Genomic DNA, 23,579 nt, shown 5'->3' with positions numbered 1-23,579 from the left:
TGGTACAAAGCAACAACAACAACAACCCAGCTTTGACTCCTGCTCTCCTTAGATTCATGGCTGTAGCAGTTTTTTCTTGAAGTATAATTTAGCTAATTAGTATTAGATATGTAAATAACAAGTAGTATAAAGTGGTTTTTCTTTGAAATGGATCTTGTCTTGTATTCATTTTTTCCATAGTCTTAGTGGCCTGGATTTCTGATCAGCTTTTTTTTTTTTTTTTTTTTTTTACACAAAGAGGAGAGAGAGAGAGGCAGAGACACAGGCAGAGGGAGAGGCAGGCTCCATGCAGGGAGCCCGATGTGGGACTCGATCCTGGGTCTCCAGGATCACGCCCTGAGCTATAGGCGGCGCTAAACTGCTGAGCCACCGGGGCTGCCCCCTGATCAGCTTTTCTGGGACCACTAGAATTTAAGTTGGTATTGGCATTAGAGTAAATTAATCTACTTGTAAAGAAGAAAACTGTTTTCTCTTCAGATACGTGGTATTTTTAGGTTAAATGTAAAGGGGTATAAGAATTTCTTTCCTGGGCAGTCCCGGTGGTGCAGCGGTTTAGCGCCTCCTGCAGCCCGGGGTGTGATCCTGGAGACCCGAGATCGAGTCCCACGTCGGACTCCCTGCATAGAGCCTGCTTCTCCCTTTCCCTCTCCCTGTGTCTGTGCCTCTCTCTCGCTCTCTCTGAATAAATAAATAAATAAATCTTAAAAAAAATGAATTTCTTTCCTGAAGGGACTTATTTTTTGAGTGGAAACATTAAGATTATTTTAGTAATTTTAAAAGAGCATTGAAGGAAAAGGTGTTTTTATTAGAAGGTAACATGGGAGTTTTAGTGCGATAAAATTCATGTTTTGTGTTGGCACTTTATATTAGTTGTTCAGCCCTTTCTTTGTATGCTATATAAATGCAATCACTAGTATTTGAAGGCTTATTATATGTCAGGCATTGTTCAATATACTTTGTATGTTTTAACTCTCTTTGTCCTGTAACTTTAGGAGACAGTGTCATAATTTTGCCAAGTCCATTCACCTAGTGAGTGTTAATTGATACAGGATCCAAAAGCAGACTGTCTGTTCCTGAGCCAGTGGCGTGTTGCTTTGGGTTATTAAATAGTCCTAAATATTATTTAACATGTGCATTTTTACAGGAATTTTAACAGTTGGTAATATGAAGTTTTCTTACGTGTAGTTTGAAAGTAGCTTGCTATGATTTGTAAGGTGGAGAAAATAGTTGTAAATAAGTTTGGTAAACACTTTTTTTGTTTTTTTAGGGACTTTATTTATTCGTGAGAGAGGCAGAGACATAGGCAGAGGGAGAAGCAAGCGCCTCACAGGGAGCCTGATGTGGGACTTGATCCTGGATCCCGGGATCAGGCCCTGAGCCAAAGGCAGATGCTCAACCACTGAGCCACTCAGGCGTCCCATAGTAAACACATTTTAGTGTGACTCTCAAGTTTTTGTGATAAACTGAGAATTTGTTTTTAACCCAGATTTTATTTTTTAAAGATTTTATTTATTTATTCATGAGAGACACACAGAGGTAGAGAGAGAAGCAGGCTCCCTGCAGGAAGCCTGATGTGGGACTTGATCCCAGGACTCCAGGGTCATGCCCTGAGCCAAAGGCAGACGCTCAACTGCTGAGCCACCCAGGCTTCCCTTAACTCAGACTTTAGTTGTAGAAAGAAATATTGGGAAAGTTTCAGTCTTTAGGTAATTGGTTCATAGTAAAAAGTTTAGTTGGTAACTTTATTTAATGAGAAGCATAATACTGTGGTATTTTAACATGGAATGTAAATCTTGTTTAAGTTTACTGTGGGGAATGTTTGACAAAATTAACTTTCTTTAATTTCAGACCTGAAGGAGGCCTCCAGAAAAAGTAGATGTGTGTCTGTACAAACAGATCCTACTGATGAAATTCCCACCAAAAAGTCAAAGAAGCATAAAAAGCACAAAAATAAAAAGAAGAAAAAGAAGAAAGAAAAGGAAAAAAAGTATAAAAGACAGCCAGAAGAATCTGAGTCAAAGGTGAAATCACATCATGATGGGAACATAGATTTAGAATCAGATTCCTTTTTGAAGTTTGATTCTGAACCTTCAGCGATGGCACTGGAGCATCCTGTAAGAGCTTTTGGCCTTTCTGAGACCAGTGAATCTCCTGCAGTTGTGTTAGAGCCTCCTGTGGTGTCCATGGAGGTATCAGAGCCACACACCTTAGAAACTCTGAAGCCAGCTACAAAAACTGCAGAACTGTCAGTTGCATCAACATCAGTAATTTCAGTGCAGTCAGAGCAGTCTGTGGCACTCACGCTGGAACCATCCATGACAAAGATTCTGGATTCTTTTACAACGGCACCAGTGCCTACTACAACAGTAGTGCTAAAGTCACCTGAGCCAGTTGTAACAATGTCAATGGAGTATCAGATGAAGCCTGTGCTGAAATCTTTGGAGACCATACCTCCAGAGCAGTCACAGATCATATTAGAACCTCCAGTAGCAAAAGGGCTAGAGTCATCGGAAACCCTTGTGGTATCGCCTGAGATACCTACTGAGGTACATCCTGAGCCAAGCACATCAACAGTGGATTTTCCAGAGTCGTCTGCAACTGAAGGGCTCCCATTGCCAGAGCAGCCTATAGAAGTACCATCGGAGATTGCAGATTCATCCATGACAAGACCACAGGAGTTGCTGGAGCTGCCCAAGACCACGGCGTTGGAGCTGCCGGAGTCGTCGGTGGCCTCAGTGATGGAGTTGCCGGGGCCACCTGCGACCTCCAAGCCGGAGTTGCAGGGGCCCCCTGTGACTCCAGTGCTGGAGTTACCCGGGCCCTCTGCTACCCCATTGCCAGAGTTGCCAGGCCCCCTTTCTACCCCAGTGCCTGAGTTGCTAGGGCCCCCTGCGACAGCAGTGCCTGAGTTGCCGGGGCCCTCAGCGACATCAGTGCCACAGTTGTCGCAGGAATTGCCAGGGCTTCCAGCACCATCCGTGGGGTTGGAGCCACCACAGGAGGTACCAGAGCCACCTGTGATGGCACAGGAGTTGCCAGGGCTGCCTGCGGTGACAGCAGCAGTAGAGTTGCCAGGGCAGCCTGCGGTAACAGTAGCAATGGAGTTGACCGAACAACCTGTGACGACGTCAGAGTTGGAGCAGCCTGTGGGGATGACAACGGTGGAACATCCTGGGCCGCCTGAGGTGACAACGGCAACAGGGTTGCTGGGGCAGCCTGAGGCAGCAATGGTGCTGGAGTTGCCAGGACAGCCAGTGGCAACGACAGCGCTGGAGTTGCCAGGGCAGCCTTCGGTGACTGGGGTGCCAGAGTTGCCAGGGCTGCCTTCGGCAACTAGGGCACTGGAGTTGTCAGGGCAGCCTGTGGCAACTGGGGCACTGGAGTTGCCTGGGCAGCTCATGGCAACTGGGGCACTGGAGTTCTCGGGGCAGTCTGGGGCAGCTGGAGCACTGGAGCTTTTGGGGCAGCCTCTGGCAACAGGGGTGCTGGAGTTGCCAGGGCAGCCTGGGGCACCAGAGTTGCCTGGGCAGCCTGTGGCAACTGTGGCGCTGGAGATCTCTGTTCAGTCTGTGGTGACAACGGAGCTGTCAACGATGACCGTGTCGCAGTCCCTGGAGGTGCCCTCGACGACAGCGCTGGAGTCCTATAATACGGTAGCACAGGAGCTGCCTACTACATTAGTGGGGGAGACTTCTGTAACAGTAGGAGTGGATCCCTTGATGGCCCAGGAATCCCATATGTTAGCTTCTAACACCATGGAGACCCATATGTTAGCGTCCAACACCATGGATTCCCAAATGCTAGCGTCCAACACCATGGATTCCCAGATGCTAGCGTCCAACACTATGGATTCCCAGATGTTAGCCTCTAGCACCATGGACTCCCAGATGTTAGCAACTAGCTCCATGGACTCCCAGATGTTAGCAACTAGCTCCATGGACTCCCAGATGTTAGCAACCAGCTCCATGGACTCTCAGATGTTAGCAACCAGCTCCATGGACTCCCAGATGTTAGCAACCAGTTCCATGGACTCTCAGATGTTAGCAACCAGTTCCATGGACTCCCAGATGTTAGCAACCAGCTCCATGGACTCCCAGATGTTAGCAACCAGCACCATGGATTCCCAGATGTTAGCAACCAGCACTATGGACTCCCAGATGTTAGCTACTAGCTCTATGGATTCTCAGATGTTAGCATCAGGCACTATGGACTCTCAAATGTTAGCCTCCGGCACCATGGATGCTCAGATGTTGGCATCAGGTACCATGGATGCCCAGATGTTAGCATCTAGTACCCAAGATTCTTCTATGTTGGGTTCAAAATCTCCCGATCCCTACAGGTTAGCTCAGGATCCTTACAGGTTAGCTCAGGATCCCTATAGGTTAGGTCATGACCCTTACAGATTAGGTCATGATGCTTACAGATTAGGGCAAGATCCCTATAGATTAGGCCATGATCCCTACAGACTAACTCCTGATCCCTATAGGATGTCACCTAGACCCTATAGGATAGCACCCAGGTCTTATAGAATAGCCCCCAGGCCATATAGGTTAGCACCAAGACCCCTGATGTTGGCATCTAGACGTTCTATGATGATGTCCTATGCTGCAGAACGTTCCATGATGTCATCTTACGAACGCTCCATGATGTCCTATGAGCGGTCTATGATGTCCCCTATGGCTGAGCGCTCTATGATGTCAGCTTATGAGCGCTCTATGATGTCAGCCTATGAGCGCTCTATGATGTCCCCTATGGCTGAGCGCTCTATGATGTCTGCTTACGAACGCTCTATGATGTCAGCTTACGAGCGCTCCATGATGTCCCCAATGGCTGACCGATCTATGATGTCCATGGGTGCCGACCGGTCTATGATGTCGTCATACTCTGCTGCTGACCGGTCTATGATGTCATCGTACTCTGCAGCTGACCGATCTATGATGTCATCTTACACTGCTGATCGTTCAATGATGTCTATGGCAGCTGATTCTTACACCGATTCTTATACTGATACATACACGGAGGCATATATGGTGCCACCTTTGCCTCCTGAAGAGCCTCCAACAATGCCACCATTACCACCTGAGGAGCCACCAATGACACCACCATTGCCTCCTGAGGAACCACCAGAGGGTCCAGCATTACCTACTGAGCAGTCAGCATTAACCGCTGAAAATACTTGGCCTACTGAGGTGCCAGCATTACCTCCTGAAGAGTCTGTGTCGCTGTCTGAACCTTCTGTGAGTCAAAGTGAGATGTCAGAGCCTTCGGCATTGCCTGCTAATTATTCAGTGTCAGCATCAGATCCTTCAGTGTTAGCATCAGAGGCTGCTGTGACTGTTCCAGAACCACCGTTAGAGCCAGAGTCTTCGGTTACAGCAACACCTGTAGAGTCTGCTGTAGTAGCAGAAGAACATCAAATTGTTCCAGAGAGAGCAGTGACTTACATGGTATCTGAAACTCCCATAATGTCAGCTGAACCAACTGTATTAACATCAGAGCCTTCAGTTATGTCTGAGACAGCAGAAACTTTTGATTCCATGAAAGCTTCAGGACATGTTGCCTCAGAGGTATCTCTCTCTCTCCTGGAGCCAGCTGCAACTAATCCGGAGCCATCACAGAACACTCTAGAGCTGCCAGCCATGACTGTTTCAGAGCTACCAGCTGTGGCTGTTCCACAGCCACCAACTGTGACTGTTCCAGAGCCCCCAACTGTGGCTGTCTTGGAGACCCCAGCTGTGGCTATCCCAGATCCAATAGCTGTGGCTGTCTCTGACCCAGTAGCTGTGGCTGTTCCAGAACCACCTGTTGAAGCTGTCCCAGAGACCTTGGCCTTGGCTGAATCAGAGCATGTTACCATTCCTGTGCCAGTTTCTGCCCTGGAGCCTACTGTGCCTGTACTGGAACCAGTAGTGTCAGTCCCTCAACCTAATACAGTTGTATCAGAACCATCTGTTTCTGTCCAAGAATCCACTGTGATAATTTCAGAGCCTGCTGTCACTGTCTCAGAACAGACCCAAGTAATACCAGATGAGATGGTTTTAGAGTCTACACCAATGATACTGGAGCCGACTGTTATAAAAGGAGTGAATATATTACCTGGGGATCAAAATCTTGCTCCAGAGATTGGCATACAGGAGATTCCCATGCATTCAGATGAAGAGCCACATGCTGAAGGACACCTGAAGAATGACCCTTATGAAAGTGAAAATGGTACAAATATAGAACTTAATGTAAATAATCACTTAGTTGCTAAAGAGATGGAACAAAATACAGTGTCTGCTGCCAGCACTGGTGCTGTTGATGAAATTGGTGAAGGGAATATTTTGTCCATCAGTGAGACTAAACAATGCACAGTATTGGATACCTGCTCTAGTGTTAGTGAAGCTGATGGAGGAACTCTATCTTCTGCTGGTCCCCTTGCTCTTGAACCTGATGCAATGGGAACTAGTAAGGGTATTGAATTTGCCACAGAATCTGCTCTCAGTTCAGTTAATAAATATGATGTTGAAGTATCCTTAACTACTCAAGATACTGAACATGACATGATAATTTCCACTAGTCCTAGTGGTGGTAGTGAAGCTGACATAGAGGGACCTTTGCCTGCTAAGGACATTCATCTTGATTTACCATCAAATAACTTTATGAGTAAGGATGCAGAAGGACCATTGCCTATAAAAGAGTGTGACCAGACATTGGCAGTTGCTCTCAGTCCTAAAGAAAGTAGTGGAGAAGATAAAGAAGTGACTCTCCCTACTAAAGAGATACTGTCGGATTCAGGATTTTCTGCTAATATTGATGATATTAATGAAGCAGATTTAGTGAGACCATTACTTCCTAAGGATATGGAACGTCTTACAAGCCTTAGAGCTGGTATTGAAGGACCTTTACTTGCAAGTGAGGTTGAACGTGACAAATCTGCTGCCAGTCCGGTTGTAATCAGTATACCAGAGAGAGCTTCAGAGTCTTCCTCAGAGGAAAAAGATGATTATGAAATTTTTGTAAAAGTTAAGGACACACATGAGAAAAGTAAGAAAAACAAGAACCGGGACAAAGGTGAGAAAGAGAAGAAAAGAGACTCTTCATTAAGATCTCGAAGTAAGCGTTCCAAGTCTTCTGAACATAAATCACGCAAGCGTACCAGCGAATCTCGTTCTAGGGCAAGGAAGAGATCATCTAAGTCCAAGTCTCATCGTTCTCAAACACGTTCAAGGTCCCGTTCAAGACGCAGGAGGAGGAGCAGCAGATCAAGGTCAAAGTCCAGAGGAAGGCGCTCTGTATCAAAAGAGAAGCGTAAAAGATCTCCAAAGCACAGGTCGAAGTCCAGGGAAAGAAAAAGAAAAAGATCAAGTTCTAGGGATAACCGGAAAACAGTTAGAGCTCGCAGTCGCACCCCAAGTCGTCGGAGTCGGAGTCACACTCCCAGTCGCCGAAGAAGATCTAGATCTGTGGGGAGGAGGAGCTTTAGTATTTCCCCGAGTCGCCGGAGCCGCACCCCGAGCCGCCGAAGCCGCACCCCGAGCCGCCGGAGCCGAACCCCAAGCCGCCGGAGCCGTACCCCGAGCCGCCGAAGCCGCACCCCGAGCCGCCGGAGAAGATCAAGGTCTGTGGTAAGGAGACGAAGCTTTAGTATCTCACCAGTAAGATTAAGGAGATCACGAACACCCTTGAGAAGAAGGTTCAGCAGATCTCCCATCCGTCGTAAACGATCCAGGTCTTCTGAAAGAGGCAGATCACCTAAACGTCTGACAGATTTGAGTAAGTCCTTTAAAAATTAAATGGCATTGTAATAGAGAATGACTTAATTTTTTTCTGATCTTTGAGTCCAATGGAATATTTGGAATCTTTCGGGTTTATTGTTTTAGAAGAAGTATTTTTGTCTTTTAGTTTCTTTATAGTAGACTCTTGGGCAACATGGGTTTGAACTGGGTATATCCACTTACACGTGGGTATTTTTTTTTTTTTGATAAGGTAGTACTGTAAATGTATTTTCTTAATGTTTTTATAAAAAATTTTTTTTTTAGCACATAGCATGTAATACATATATAAAATATGTGTTAATCTGCTGTTTATGTTGTCAGTAAAGCTTCCAGTCAAAAGTAGATATCAGTAGTTAAGTTTTTGGGTAGTCAAAGGTTATATGCAGTTTTCAACTACACAGAGGTGTCAGTGCCTTTAACCCATGTTGTTCAGGGTCAACTGTAATTAGATTAGCTTGTGTTTAGAAAACATGTAGGGATAAGTACATTTATAATTAAAGCTAAAAAGACCTTTTGGAGTGTATTAGAACCAAGGTGTTTTCATACTTGAATGTTTTAGTTTGCTTCAACTATCTTCCATAACTAAAGATGGAAAGTACGAGTCTAGTTAACGACAAGACTGGTATGTGCTCAGATTGTTTTATTGTATGTATTCCAACATAGGTCCTTGCAAATAAGCCTCAAATTAGTGTCTCTTTTTAAATACTTACATGTTTGAAAATGGCAGCACAGGGCTGTTAAATCTTTGTGAAGATATAGTATAATGGGTAAATTTATTAACATGATTTTAGTATTTTAATAATCTGCCTTTAAAAGTAAAGTGTTCTAGTTTCTTTTGATTTAAGAAATACGTAGGGATGATTAAAACCTGATGGATAGTGCATGACTATCTGCAGTAGTAATGGATAATCTATCATTATCTTAGAAGATTGTACATTTCTAGGTCAGGGTTATCTAAAGAAGAAGACCCTAACAGAACAGTAAGGGAAAATGCATTCAGTTTAACAAAAGTTGAGTTCTTTTTTAATTCATAGAATTACATATTTGAAGTGGTTGCAAGTTGGTAGAGGAGTCCTGGATAAAATATGTGTTTTTCTCTTTTACCAAATCGTAACCTGCAAAATAAAGTAGAATGTGATGATTACTGTAAGTTCTGGTATAGGTAAGGTGCTTTGGAGCACATTGGAAGAGAAGTGTTACGTTCTAACTTAAGGCTTATTAGAAGAAGAGGTGGTACTTGAACTTGGGCTTAAAGAGTGATTTAAAATGTCAGAGATTAGAAGGAAAGTAATTCTGAAGGCATCATAATTTTGGAAAATAAAGAGGGCTCTGCCAGGAGAGTGTGTGTGTGTGTGTGTGTGTGTGTGTGTGTGTGTGTCTTAGGGTGGTTGTTACATAATTTAGCTAATTTTGTATAGTATTTAAAAGGGAAGCTGAGTGTTGATTTCATAGGGGTCATTTGTGTGAAAACTGATCAGGAGTGATTTGATCACAGTTACATTAGGACAGAATATTGCTGCCTTTAATTTTGTTAACCATATAAGCTTTTTGGATAATACAGAATGTGTTTAGCCTGTAGGAAATCTGCTTATATTTTTCCTCTTCCAGATAAGGCTCAATTACTTGAAATAGCCAAAGCTAATGCAGCTGCCATGTGTGCTAAGGCTGGTGTTCCTTTACCGCCAAACCTAAAGCCTGCACCTCCACCCACAATAGAAGAGAAAGTTGCTAAAAAATCAGGAGGAGCTACTATAGAAGAACTAACTGAGGTAAGCTAGACAGAATTTGTTTACATTCTTAAATGGATTATTTCAGTGATGTTGACTCTGGAGCGTGCCAAAACCCGAATTGTGGGCTGAACTGATAATGGCTGGCACCGAGTGGCCAAAACCCGAAATACAGATGTGGCAGCGGCAGAAGCTCTGTTTAGCAGGCCATTATCCGGGATGGCTAAGCTCCGCTAGCTAAAAGTTACTTCCCATTACTTTTGCTTTCCAGTTTTAGAAGCCAAACTGACTGAGGAGTGGGACGGTTCGTTTGAATGGAGGAGGTGTTGAGTGAGCAACACGCAGAAGCTCGCCTACAGTTTCGTTTCCATTCACGACGTGTTCACTGATCGCCACGAGTGTACTGCATATACGCAAAGACACAGACAATCTTCAGAAATGATCTTTTGCCACCGGAGCTTGGAAATTAATGAGAATAGCTGGCCATTGCCTGAAAGGAACTTCTTACGCATCAACATTTCGGGTTTTGGCTGTTTGGTACCAGCCATTGGTGATAATGGCCGGCCATTATCAGTTCTTCCTGCGGTTCGGGTTTTGGCAGTAACATTTTAAACACACTTATTTTTGTTTTTAAGAATTTGATCTTTTCAATTGAGGCTTTTTTTTTTTTGCTTTGTTTTGTTAATATTATTATTTTTATTATTATTATTTTTTTTTGGGAGGACGCTGAAATATTGCTGCTAGGATCCAGAAATATCACACTGTTTCATATATTGAAACTTGTTATTGGCTAGCCTTATGCCAGCCTGCCACTGTCAATATATTCTGTTCCCCTTGATTACAAGCTTGGTATATACTGTTTTTTGGCCAATTGAAGCTTTTTATCCTATTGTAACATTTCCAATTGATGATGGGTATGACAAATTCTACCGCTTGTATAGATAAGTCCACCCAAATTTACTCTGACCTTTTTATAAAGCCAGGTAATGGAGTCTATTCCTTAGCTTCTCGGGAAGGAATGGACTTTGCTTTATGTGTCAGACCTCATCAGTTAATACCCTCTCCATCATGCCTTATTTTTCATTCTTGAGTTTTGTTCCTTGAGACACTCAACCTACAAAACATTTATGGAGAGACACATTACCATCTAACCCAGAGGTTTCAGATTTTTTATTTGCCATGCATTTGGGGGTTCATATAGTTTCTTAATCTGTTTTCTCACTTAGATTTGTTGCAATATGAATTACAACTTTTTTTAATTTAAGGACTTAGTGAAGGCTTCTATTACTTGCTTATCAAATCTAAGCTCCTTATCTAAAATCTTGTGAACACTTAATGTTTCCCCTATATGTTTTTAAGCCTCATTTTCAGCCCTCTTGTTCTTCCAATAAGTTTTTCACCTTTTTACCACCACCTAACTAGGATGACTCTTTTTCTTTTCCTGCCAATCCTTATTCTTAACTATGAAAATCTGGTTTAGAACTCTTCAAGGAATAGCCCTTGATTATCAAATTCTGCCTGATTCTGTTTTCTCTTGAGCTTTTGTTCTTTCAGCACTTATGTACTCAGTTTGTATTATATCAGTTTGCACTTGTTAATTGTGTTGCTCTGTAAAAGCGTTCCTCAATTATTTCATGTGTATGTAATTCTGTTTCTTGAACTAGATTGTAAGCTCCTTGGAGCAGGGACCATGTCTTCTACTTTTTTTTTTTTTTTTTTTTGTATTCCCTGGACAGTGCCCAGTACAGTGCTCTGCACATAGTAGGTGCTCAATAAATGTTGTTGACTGACTGACCAGCTAGAGTGTGTTTAAATAATAGCTTATAAGCTAAGTTACTTATTTACAACTAATTGTTAATCTTGTTTTATTTCTGAAAGTTAATTTTATGTGGTTTTGTTTTTTTTTTAATTACATGTTATTCCATATAAAGTGTAAGATTTATCTTTTGTTTTTATTTTTTAAGAAATGCAAACAGATCGCACAGAGTAAAGAAGATGATGATGTAATAGTGAATAAGCCTCATGTTTCGGATGAAGAGGAAGAAGAACCTCCTTTTTATCATCATCCCTTTAAACTCAGTGAACCCAAACCCATTTTTTTCAATCTGAATGTGAGTATTAGTGTTTATGGTTTGATGAAACAGCACAGAGACTATTTAAATGAAACCCAATGGAATTTAATGTCTTAATTTTTGGATTAAATATTGTGAGAAATAACAACGCTATTTTCAGATCATGTTGAAAGTCAAGTTTTAATTAAGGAAATACATTATTTCTTAGATTGCTGCAGCAAAGCCAACTCCACCAAAAAGCCAGGTAACATTAACAAAAGAATTTCCTGTGTCATCTGGATCTCAACATCGAAAAAAAGAAGCAGATAGTGTTTATGGAGAGTGGGTTCCTGTAGAGAAAAATGGTGAAGAAAACAAAGATGATGATAATGTTTTCAGCAGCAATTTGCCCTCTGAGGTAAGTAAGAGGAATATTGTGTTTTGTGTTTTTTGTTTTTTAATACCTGAATCTCCCATTTTATTGTTACTTTATATCTGATTTGGATTCTGTTTCACTCTTCTTAGGGCCGGGTTAAACGGCAGGGCCGGGTTAGACGACAGATGAAACAACCCGCAGCTTCTCATTTGACAGTAACTCGATGCAATTCACTTTGTGGAACCAAGCCACAAAGTGAAAAGCATCGAATTGCAGAGAACAGTGTTATCACATCCTTACCCAACATTGGGCCCTCCTTGCACTTATGGGAAGGTAGCCCAAGGTACAACTATTTAGCTTCCCGTTTTGCTTCAAGGCTCTATAGCTCTAGATTTTGGTGGTAGCAAATTTATTGGGTGGAGGGATCAAGCAGAGAGAGGCAGATCCTCAGGTTCAACACAAGAACTGGATTGGAAAAGGTCATTGTAGGCTGATGTGTGAGCATCTTGGATACATAGCCCATTGCCCTTAAACATTGGTTTCTTTGGGTTGTTTGTCAGATAGTCTTTAATTTTAATCATTTTCCCTTCCCTGTGCTACCGTGGCCCTTTGGAATTCTTGTGTTTAACCTAATGCTCAGCCTTGGTACTCCATTTCCCTTCTCCTTCCCCTCTTTGCTACTATTAAAAGTTGGAGAAGTGGAATTTACAACTTGAAATTTCCATGAGGCTATAGTTGTATCTTGTCAAAATGACGCAGTAATAACGCCAAGTGTCAAAACAACCCCATTAAAATGCTGCCTGATTAATGTGCTGCTAAGTATAGTGCACATGAAAACAGCAAGACTGTATATATATGTAAATATATATATATATATCTGTATCTTTGTATGTATCTCTGTATCTGTACCTTTGCTGTATCTTTTAATAAACAGTTTACTTTTATTTAACTTGTTGTGCAAAATCACGCTTGGGGGATCTGGGAGGGTGGAGACTTACTAGGGGGGGTGGGAGTTTTGAATGATACTATAGACTAGTTATCACCTCTTGCCCTTGGTTCCAAAGCCCAGACGTTTGTCCAAGGACTGGACTAGATAATCTGATGCCCTTACAATGTGGGACTTCTTCCCCACTTCCTTTTCTTGCAATTCTGGGATACGTAGGTCAGAGAGACCAGTTCTCTCCACCTCAGGTTCCCTTCATTGGCCATATTATCTTCCACTAAACACTTCCATTATTACAAATAAATCCTGTTGTTTATAAAATCAGAAAGTGAACAGAACCCAAATCAGAAATCTTTTGATAGTATTTTTTTTCCCCTGAGCTATTCACAGGTGACATTTTCACTTTTTTTTTTTTTTTTGACCGGCATTTTAAGAGAGCAAGTTCTATACCATGAAGCTGGACATGATAATTAGCCAGTGCATCTTACAGTCACCAGTTATGATTTATATTTACGTGGGATTCAGCAATTGAAGCAAGTTATACTGTCACCAGTGAGGAAAGAGTATCACCAGTGAGGGACAGTTGGTTTGGACAATATTTTAGTATAACCAGTTGAGTAGTTCAGTTGCTAATCCCCAAATAAGGCTACCTGCACATCTCAAGAGGGAAAAGTTAACTGACATTTGCAATTAACTTAAATCTTGTACTAGCTGAATATAAATCAGGATAAGAGGGCCAAACAGACTTAAAAAATTCTGATACATAATGCCTTTAGTAATTTGTAGATAAAACATTTAACAGAGTTGGAAAAAAATATGTGGAGGTTATTTATGTGAGAAAAAATTTTCAGCTGAGTATCTTCCTATAAATACTGAAAAATTCCAAGGGATTATCCTGAGAAAATAAGTGATCATAACTATTTTAACCTTATTTGAACATGGTGAAAGTACTTTCTTGATTGAGAGTTTTTATATATGTATTTATATATTTGAAGTTCAGTACTCTGCCATTTTCATTCTTAACACTAAGAGTGTGGTGCCTTATCCTTGTCTGTCATCAGAAGTGGTTGTCATTTTTTAATTAAAAGTTGGAAATTATTTCCAAAGAAATCCCAGGGGGAAAAATTGGGTATTCAAATTTTGTATTAAGCAGCGTTTCATGAAAGCAGGAGAAAAAGTTCAGAGGGCTAAAGAAAAGAAGCTTTTTCTCCTGTGGGAGGATATATACAACTATTTGATACCAGAACTCTTTTTAACTAGTTTCTTGGGAGATCAGACTAAAAAAATAAGTAGGTTAACTTTAAGCAAAAACAATCCCAAAATTTTAGGAGAGGGTTCTAAATTTTAGAAGAGGGTTTTGTTTTGATATTAGGTCTCTTGTACTTTTACCTAACACTAGTAGTAAACACTTGGGGGAGGTAGTCACAATATAAAATGTTTAGTTCTAGTTATTTAGCTGTATCTTGCAAATATATTTGTAAGATTATGATATATATATATACCAATGTTTGTGGAATACTATTGGTGACATTTTATGGAAGCATTGACCCTTTTGATTCCCTGTTAGGGGTTGAAATAAAGGGTTTGAGAGAGTAAAAGGAAAGTTCTTTCAAATGGTCACTGTTTTAACTCAATAGTATTTTTTTAAAAAAACTTCTCAGTCTTTTTCATTTTAATAAATACAAATGGAGTTTGTGGTTTTTTTAGTTTTGAGCTTAAAACATTTAAGCAAAGATCACAGATTTGATCTCGGCTTTGCTGTAATCCTTAACTCCACCAATTGTCTTGCACATGAGTGCTCTTTGACATAAGCGTGAGTGGATAGATGTGGATGGATCAACATAAATTCGTATCTTATGGAATATCAGCTCATCAGACTGTTCCTTACTGCCATAGCATCGTCTTCCTATCCAGAAGCCAGCCAACATCATCCTCAGTAAGGAGTGACTGCAGAACTTTGACCATATTTGTGTGAATTTGATTCATAAACAGTGAAATCAAAAATGTTGGAAAACTAATATTTAAAAAATAGTCCTCGGGGGCATTAATTCTTGGTAATAAAGTTAGAGGCTTATTGGGTAGAAGATTTAAATGTAGTCTTTGACATAAAATTTCCTGGGGTTTACTATTAATCATAAATATTTAGATGTCCAGAGGTAGGCAATGTGCCTGGTTTACTGAAAACTATTTCCACATCCCAGTGGAGCTACAGTTCTCTTAAGTGTAGAAGTTCTAAATTTATAGTTTAGGAAAGCTCAGTTCTTGGGGTAAGATGTAAATTTTAATTGAAAATTAAACACTAGGCCCTGGCAGTGCTAGAATAGTTAAGTACAGCCTTGTTATTCCTCCTCCTTTCCTTAGATTCTCCTCAGTGATTAACACTGAATTTCTTTGAACCATTTACTAGATTATCTATTTGTTTTCTTACTGTAGTTTGTTTAAATATGTAAGAGTTTATACTAGAGAATTCTATATGATGTAATAAAAAGATTCATAATTTATGGTTTAAAAACACATGACACTGAGATATTCTGTATTGTGTATGGCTTTTGTTTTTGTAGTTGTTATCTTCTTTTCTATATGAACCTCTTTGTAATTTGTTAATTTTTGCTAAATATTTTAAAATTCTATTTTACATACAGGTCCTATGCATTTTCTTAGTTCTGTGTTTTTACAATTAAAAGTTTCCTTTTTACCATCTTTTAAGATACCTGCAATTATATTTGTAGAAAATAATTTTCATATTATAGGTTTTATTTTCTTTATCTGCCTGCCCCCCTTCTAATATTTTTTTTAGCCCTTTTATAGCCCCTCCCATTTTTTCTTTCTAAGAAATAACCTAAAATACTTGTATGAACAGTTTGGTTGACAAAAGAGGGAAGTAAATTAGGATATTTTTTTTTTTACTTAGGATTTTTTAATGAGGACGATACAGAAAGTACACAATTTATGCTTAGACTATGAAATTTATGTTAATTGTGGATTTCATTATTCCTGACACTTTCTTGGATTATGGGAGAAGTGATTTGCTGTGTTGCTGTAGTAGAGATAAAATGACTTGGACAGGTTTTTATTAGAACTGGAATTATAATTCAGGATACTCTCTTATATAGATTTCACTTAGCATGAGTCTTAGTGTAAAGGAAATTAGGCATTCCCCCATTACAATACCTAGAATATTACTGTAGTATCATAATTAGACTTTAGAAAATCTATAGTTTGTCATTGGAAACAAATAAGGCTTGTTGATGACAACTAGATAGTAGTCTATGAAATTTAAGCTTTTTTTTTTCACCTTGTTTTTAGAAGGGCTTTTTAGCATCATTTTGGTAACTTTCACATATTCCTATTTCTGTGCAACATTTAAAGATAGTTAAGGCTCTAAAGTTCTACTATATAGTATAATCCAATATATACTATTCATATATACACACACACATCATACAGTCTGATGTAGTAGTAGTCACTACTCATTGAGAAATCAGTTTCTTAATTGGACTAGACACATTTCAGGTGCTCATTACTATAACTGTAGAGAATAATGTTGGCCAGTATTCTGAAGAGTAGCTCTAATATTTTATGAGAGTTTTAATACTGACATGTAACATTTGGTCTAGTTCTTGAGTATTAATGCTTTGGAGATTATATTTGGCTTTTTGTTCATTATCACATATCTGGAATGCCTTGAAAACCTGGAAACCTGCTTTTTGATTCAAACTCTTCAGGATCCTTAAGAGGTTAAGATAATCCTGGGTTCATTTTATTTCTTCACATTTAAAAATACGAATATAAAATTAATAGATTACCATCTGGTAATAAGGTTTTGACATGAACTTGGAGCTTACTTTGCTAATAAGCCTTTTGAGTAAATGAATTTTTATTACTTTGGGAAAAAAATAGTTGTAATTTTATATAAAGTAAATTTATATTAAATATCAAGGTTGCTATATTAAAATTTCTTTCAGACAGGTGAATTTAAGTATTACTGAGATTTGAATGAAGTTTCTTCTTGGGATAAATGAGACATTTTAGGTTATCCGCTTACTCAGTGAAGACTTTAAAAGAAAAAAGTATTGAAGATGTGTTTTCCGAAAGAGGGATTCAAAGATAGATATATTTATTTGCTTTCCAGTTTGAAGAATTTCATTTTAGAGACATTGGGAGCTTTCAGAGCCATCTTTACTACATTTTCATGGCTAAATTCATAGTTGGAGATTGGGAATCAAGGCTTGGGATGGTGGAGATAGATTTTCCAAATTATCTCCTCTAAACTTTAACTTTTTGGAATAAAAACCCATTTCCATCTAGCCATCCTGAAAGATTTATAGACTGCTACCCAAAGTAATTTGGGCAAGGTTAATGAACAGTCTTTGAGACGTATTCAGTGGGCCTCCAAGTTACATTGATAATCCTACTTAACAGTTTTAGGAAACATCTAACGCCAAAGGAATAAATTTTGGCCAAAATATCTGGGTTGCCATTTAAAATGTCAGCAGTTGATCAGAATTATAATAGAAGTGAAAAGTGAAGGCACAAAATTTTTTAGTATTTAATTGTGACTTTGCTTAGATTATTTTTTATAGGTCCTGTATTCTAATTAGCACGGATAATTCAGTGTATTGATGAAGAGATTAAGATCTTTAATCCTGAGATCTATAAACAGTCCAACAATGATGACAGAATGAGTTCAGATTTGTTTTGCTTTCGTTTTAAAAAGGTAATACAAAAGAGTCTACATAGAAGAAAAATTTTGTTGCTAGAGGAATTCGGAGACAATTTAGCAGGATAACTAAGAATGATGGAAGAATAAGGGGTTCTGAAGGTAGGAAAAGGAAGATTAGGAATTCTTATGCATGAGATAGAATTCTCTCATGGTTACATACCCTTCTCTACTATACAGGTCTTTATTTTAGAAAAATTTCATATGCAGTACACCATTAAATTGCAGGTGGCCTTTACTTTTAGCTTTTTAAGAAAAATCCTTAGCCGTTAATTTACCTCACTGACTGTTTGTCATATCCATATAGTGCTCACTAATTATTCTTTATAAATGAATATAGGAAAACCTTCCCATGTCAAACATTTTCCAAAAATGAATTTTCTTGGGTGCAATCACTGGGTAATACTAATGGGTTAAGTTGTGTTAGAAGAAAAGTATTAAGAATTGGTGAGTTGATAGAAGTCAACATGAGCTCTTAATATTAGAACAAAGAACATTATATACTTGGTTTTCCTTTTATGGTTGAGCCACAAATCTGACAAATTGGGAATTTGTTCTAAAGATTACCATTATGAAACATTTAAAAAAGTTAAACTATAAACTCCTCTTTGCTTAGCATAAAGTTTTTACAGGTAGGGCATGAGCTTTGAAAAGGAGGATATGTCAATTCAGACATACCTCATTTTAGGTGTTTTGGTTCATATTGTTATGTACCCCCACGGAAGTATTTTAATTTGGGTCATTAATGTATATAAACTGAAAACAAAGGATTCATTTATTTATATAGTGAAATACAGTTTTTGAAGAAGTGGAGTTCTCTTAAGACAACTGTCCCTGAGCAACTGCAAGAAGGTGGAAGGATGTGCGGATGAGTGGAGAGACCACTGACATGATATGATAGTGTTTTTCTGCTTGCTTATTCAAGAACCTTGCTTATTGCTTCTCACATTATGCTTATTAATAAATAGGATAAATTGAAAACTGCTAATGCATATAAATTAAGTTGAAAAATTGTTCAAAAAAATTCTCATTTTTTTATAAATGACTTGTTAGTGAAGGCTAGAGAGTTTTAAGTTCTTCAACTTTCCATGATCGTAATATGATACAGTAGAAAATATGAAATCACTTAACTGCTGCCTCTGATACTTTGTAACTTGTCTTAAATCCTTGTCTACTTTCCCAAGGTTCCTTTACTTTTTGGCATCTTTTCTGTACTTTACAAGATTATTAATTTGTAAGGCTATTAGTTTATTTTTGATATGTAGCAACTAAAGATGCAAGCACTTTTAGAATTTAGGGGGTCTATCGTAATTTGAGATAATTATCTATGTTTTCTTTCTTAGCCTGTGGACATCTCAACAGCAATGAGTGAGCGGGCACTTGCTCAGAAAAGACTCAGTGAGAATGCATTTGACCTTGAAGCCATGAGCATGTTAAATCGAGCTCAGGAACGGGTATGTAGCAATTTTAATGTATAAATGAGAATTTAAATAATTAGTTCTGACATAAGCAAAGTCTGTGGCATGCTGTTGAAACGTAGGTCCTTAAAATCCAAGGAAATTGTAATTTATTGTAATTAGCTAGCTTATTTTAAATGAAAGTGACTTGGGGCATGATCATTTATTTAGTAAGTATTTATTGTGTACTGTGTGGCAGGAACAGTTTGGGAGGGTAAATAAAAAAATTCTCTGCCCTTATATAGAGTTTGTAATCTGGTATTTAAAAGTAGCTACATGCCCATAATAGCCCTGTGAAATGTAGGTACTCCTATTTCCCACTTTCCAGCTGAGGAAATGGACTAAGAAAAGGTTAGTCAACCTGAAACAAAACACCGTACGTTAACTACTGCTACCCTGGAATTAAAATTGTAAAAAAGTGATTAGGCAGTCTTGAATCCAGAGTCTATACTTTTAACAGTGGACAGCTTTCCATTTGTCTTCTACATTCCTGTGGTAGATCTGTATAGACACAGTAAGTATACATTCAGACAGATAAGGAAATACAGATCTGACCATGCCAGTGTTGAGTAAATCTACTTTGAAGGACTGACAACTGATTTTTAACCATCACAATAAATGTTGGTGATTAACGTAGTGTGAAAGCTGTTTTATGTGTTTGAACAATTTCCTGTATAACTCATTACTCCTTAAGCATATCTCTTGATTTATCCTGGATTTCTAATACCACAAAAAAGGTTATTAAAAACTCAGGTGATTGTGACATTTATATGATGTACATAAGCAAAGGGTGGGGATCCTTGGCTCTATGAACTGTTTTCTGTATTCATGTATCAATGTGATATTTTGAGGAATGAGTATTATATAGTTATACTTTTTTAGTAGTTAGAGTTACATCTTAAATTTTGTTATTATTGGGACCGAACTGAATGTTAGCAAAGTGCTTCTTTGAAGTGTTTAAGAAAACAATTTTAAATATGTTTAAATTCAGCATGCTATTTTAAAAGTTGAAGTTTTAAGTCTTAGCCTTTTGAAGAACTAAATAACGTAGTGAAATAAACCAGAGGCGTTTTGAGTAGATAAGTAATTTTACTTAGTTAATTGAGGCATGTTTTTTTCTTCAGATTGATGCCTGGGCTCAGCTAAACTCTATTCCTGGCCAGTTCACTGGAAGTACAGGAGTACAGGTTCTGACACAAGAACAATTGGCTAATACTGGTGCCCAAGCCTGGATTAAAAAGGTACACGACATACGCACATATGAAAGTGTCCAAGTACAAAATTATGATTTTTTTAGAAAATGTTTTATTAAAAATGCACGAAGAGGCCAGTGACTTTAACTGAAAGTTCACGAGTAAATTTTCTATGTGTGCATACTCTAGGATGGACACTGAAGATGGACCTGATTTGTGAGACAATGGCAAATGTATAAATATGGCTTAAGAGCCCGTTTAGTTTCTATCCTCAAGTTATTTCTATATTGCAACTGCTGGTTTTTTGGGGGGTGGTTTTTTAAAACTTTTGAATGCTAACAAGTGTATCTCAGGTGCTGTTCAGAATGTTCCACAGTTCCTGTTGGACTACTAATCTAATGATTTCAAAGCAGTGGTTCTCAAATTTTTTCTCATCATGGGATACTTTATTACAGGTTTATATTTGGTGGATCACTGCCCAAAGGGCCCTCTTACCATCCCAGTTTTCCATTTCTCTATTCCTCTGTCCTTCTTTCCCCTTCCTTAGTGCCTGTGCCCTCTTGTAAGCTCTCTTGGCCCTTACTCCTCACCCCTCTGGTGATCTCCAGCCCCTGATCCCTGTGGTTGTCAGTTGCCGGTTACAGCAAGTTGGTTGGGAGGCCCCAGTATTAGCACTGCATGTGGTGATCTTGCCATGGGACTGGAAGGCTGGGGAGGAGGGCTGGAGTGTGTGGGGAGGTGGGCAGTGCCGAAGGGGTGGTGAAGGGGGCGGGGTGGGGCTGGAGGATACAATCTGTGGACCACCATTTAGGCCCTGGTGGCCTCTGGTGATCCACAGGCTCAATTTGAGAACCACTGATGTCATGGAAAAAAACCAAACAACCAGGATATAGTAAGTCCTAAATTGAAAGGAGAGGATGGACGCCTCGTGCTGTGAAGATGTAGGTGCTCCTGGTTTCACATTCCTGCAATGAGACCTGTGAACTCCACCTACGGCTGCCTCATTGTCGGGGGAGTCCTAGGTGGTTAAGCAAGGCTTTCTAAAGAAATGCCTTCTGGTTTGGTTGGATGGGTGATGGGAAATTTGTTTCAGGAGTACTGGCAGCATGGCAGTGCTGAAACTAGGAGGCTGCGTGGTCTAAAGGATTGGGAAGGTTTCTTTATCCCGCTGTACTCCTGACTGCTTTTGTGATCATGGGCAAGTAATTACTTGGAATTTCAGTCCCCAAGTGTCATGAGAAGACAAGTCCTTATTACTGCTTCACAGGGTGGTAATTAATAGCGTGATGGGCACCTATGAAGAATGGTTATGATTGCCAGGGAATGAACTGAATTTCAGCAAAATGAGATTTTGGTTGCTTCAGATCTTTTAATCTCATAACATTTGTTTTGATAGCATTATCTCTGATGGCCCTCTTATTAACAAATTAATATAAAACATGATATATCCTTAGTTTGCCTGCCACTTGGGTGGGGGGGAAGAGATGTACTAATAGGTGTATAGTGAGTATATGGTCAGATTCATGAAAAATTAACTTTTATGTAATTTACTAGGATTGGTGTTGGAAAAAGATGAAAATCTAGCAAAATACTTTTGATTTTGAGTTCATTTTGGACTTAACTATATTACAGTATTTAAAATATAGTGGTTTGTATAGTATTTGAAAATGGTTTTCATCTCATTGGGACTAATTATAAGTACACACTTATTTGAGTAGTTTTAATTCTTTAATATTATTTAATCTTGAAGCTGAGTGCTCAGTATTTCAGGAAATTAGACTTTAAGTTTATGTGAGTGTTTAGGCACATAAAAATTAAGTAGTTTTGTACAGTACTAGGTAGAAGCTTCTGAATGCGATTCCATTGCAAAATTTTGAACTTCATTTGTATGATGAAGTGCTGCCTATCCACATAATGCTAATACAGTTCTAAAAATCATGTTAACGTAACTTGCAGAAATGAATCTACTGATTAAATTGGTTCCTTGCAAACTGTCCCTTAAATTTTTTTTGCTTTCCGGTCTTGTAGGCAGTTGACAAGTTTTAAATAATTCACATCATGTTAAATGTAAATGTAACCCATTTTGATAAATTATGAGATACATTCATCAGAGACATTTTTAAATACTAGTAAGAAAGCTATGTTTTCAGGAAAACTCCCAGTTAAATGTTTATAGAAGAACATTTGCTACTGATGTCAAGGAAGGAAGGAACATTTTATTTATAATGTGGAAGGTCTTTAGATAACTGAAAAATTAACATTTATCTTCACTGTCAAATATCACAAAGTGTTGTGTTCAGAAAACTTTCAGTGATCATACAGCTTTTCTTGCCTCGCTACACTCTTTTACGTTTAAAAACCACATGGAATGCCAGCATTCTCCATATTCTCTTTTAGTCTGTTGCAGTATATTCTTAGATGAAAAGGAGTGAGAATTTTTCCATTATTATTATTTGTCAGTAAAACATTTTTAAGTGATAATTGATTTAAAAGAACCTTTATTTTCTGGAATTAAATGATTTGGACATGACCCGAAGGGTATTGTTTATTATTATAGGTTCATTAGATTAAGCAGCTTTTTGGTGAACTGTATACACACTGGGGTAAAGAAACATGAACATAGTAGAGATTGGAAACCGAGTTGGAAGCCTGGGTTATTTGGGGATTTGCATTATACTTTGCACAGTTGCCCTTTTTTTTAGGAGTGTTGCCTGGAAAAGAGGGGCGGATGAACCTGGAAGTAAGTAAAAGTCATTCTAGGTGTGTAGCAACAAGGCAGTTGATACCCAAGCATCAGCTAACTTTTCTCTTTATACATCAACACTGCATGGCCTGCACCAAATAAGGAACTGAACCAGGGGTATGTTTTTACCTCCACAGCTGCCTCCTTCCATCAGAGCACCTTGTTGAACTTAATGTCTAGTCACACATCATTGGCATGCTTTCTCCCCAGCATATAATTTACAAAGCTGGGGAAAAAAATAAGATGATAAAGTTTTACTACTGTGTGTAAAAACAAGATTTAAAAAATTTTGTATTAACTTATCAATACAGGAAATGATTAATGCTTACTCTTTCCAGAGCTACCAAAAGTTTTGACTCCCTCTTTTGATAAGTTAATGACTTTTGCTACATATTTGCTAGAGAACATAAATCTAAAATTTAATAACAAGGGAAACTAAAGCAGGATTTGGAGATTTACAAATTTTTAAAAAAGCCATAAAGATCAACAGTAGAATTCATTTGTTCTGTTTACATGGATGTCCTTTAAATAGAGGCATCAGCTATTTATTTCTTAAAATGTGTGAATATGACTGTTGACCATGCTAATGTATATAGTTGTGCATCTTATGAC

The 23,579-nt window shown here is 38.8% G+C and overlaps 1 protein-coding gene across 5 annotated transcripts in view; it reads left to right on the top strand.

Annotated features, from left to right (window-relative positions):
* SON (SON DNA and RNA binding protein) overlaps positions 1-23,579 on the top strand; it is a 32,714-nt gene that overhangs the window by 3,980 nt on the left and 5,155 nt on the right. For 3 of the 5 annotated variants that reach the window (XM_041735044.1, XM_041735045.1, XM_041735046.1), the window contains exons 3-8: positions 1,849-7,755; positions 9,366-9,526; positions 11,449-11,595; positions 11,765-11,953; positions 18,918-19,028; positions 20,156-20,272. In XM_041735044.1, the coding sequence (XP_041590978.1) occupies positions 1,849-7,755; positions 9,366-9,526; positions 11,449-11,595; positions 11,765-11,953; positions 18,918-19,028; positions 20,156-20,272 (6,632 nt within the window). Of the gene's footprint in view, positions 1-1,848; positions 7,756-9,365; positions 9,527-9,755; positions 11,276-11,448; positions 11,596-11,764; positions 11,954-12,060; positions 12,861-18,917; positions 19,029-20,155; positions 20,273-23,579 lie in introns of those variants that run through there. The other 2 variants (XM_041735047.1, XM_041735048.1) reach the window with 2 other exon arrangements.

Source organism: Vulpes lagopus, chromosome 20 (genome assembly GCF_018345385.1).
Source record: "Vulpes lagopus strain Blue_001 chromosome 20, ASM1834538v1, whole genome shotgun sequence".
Taxonomy (NCBI): domain Eukaryota; kingdom Metazoa; phylum Chordata; class Mammalia; order Carnivora; family Canidae; genus Vulpes; species Vulpes lagopus.
This window is presented reverse-complemented; position numbering and strand designations above follow the sequence as displayed.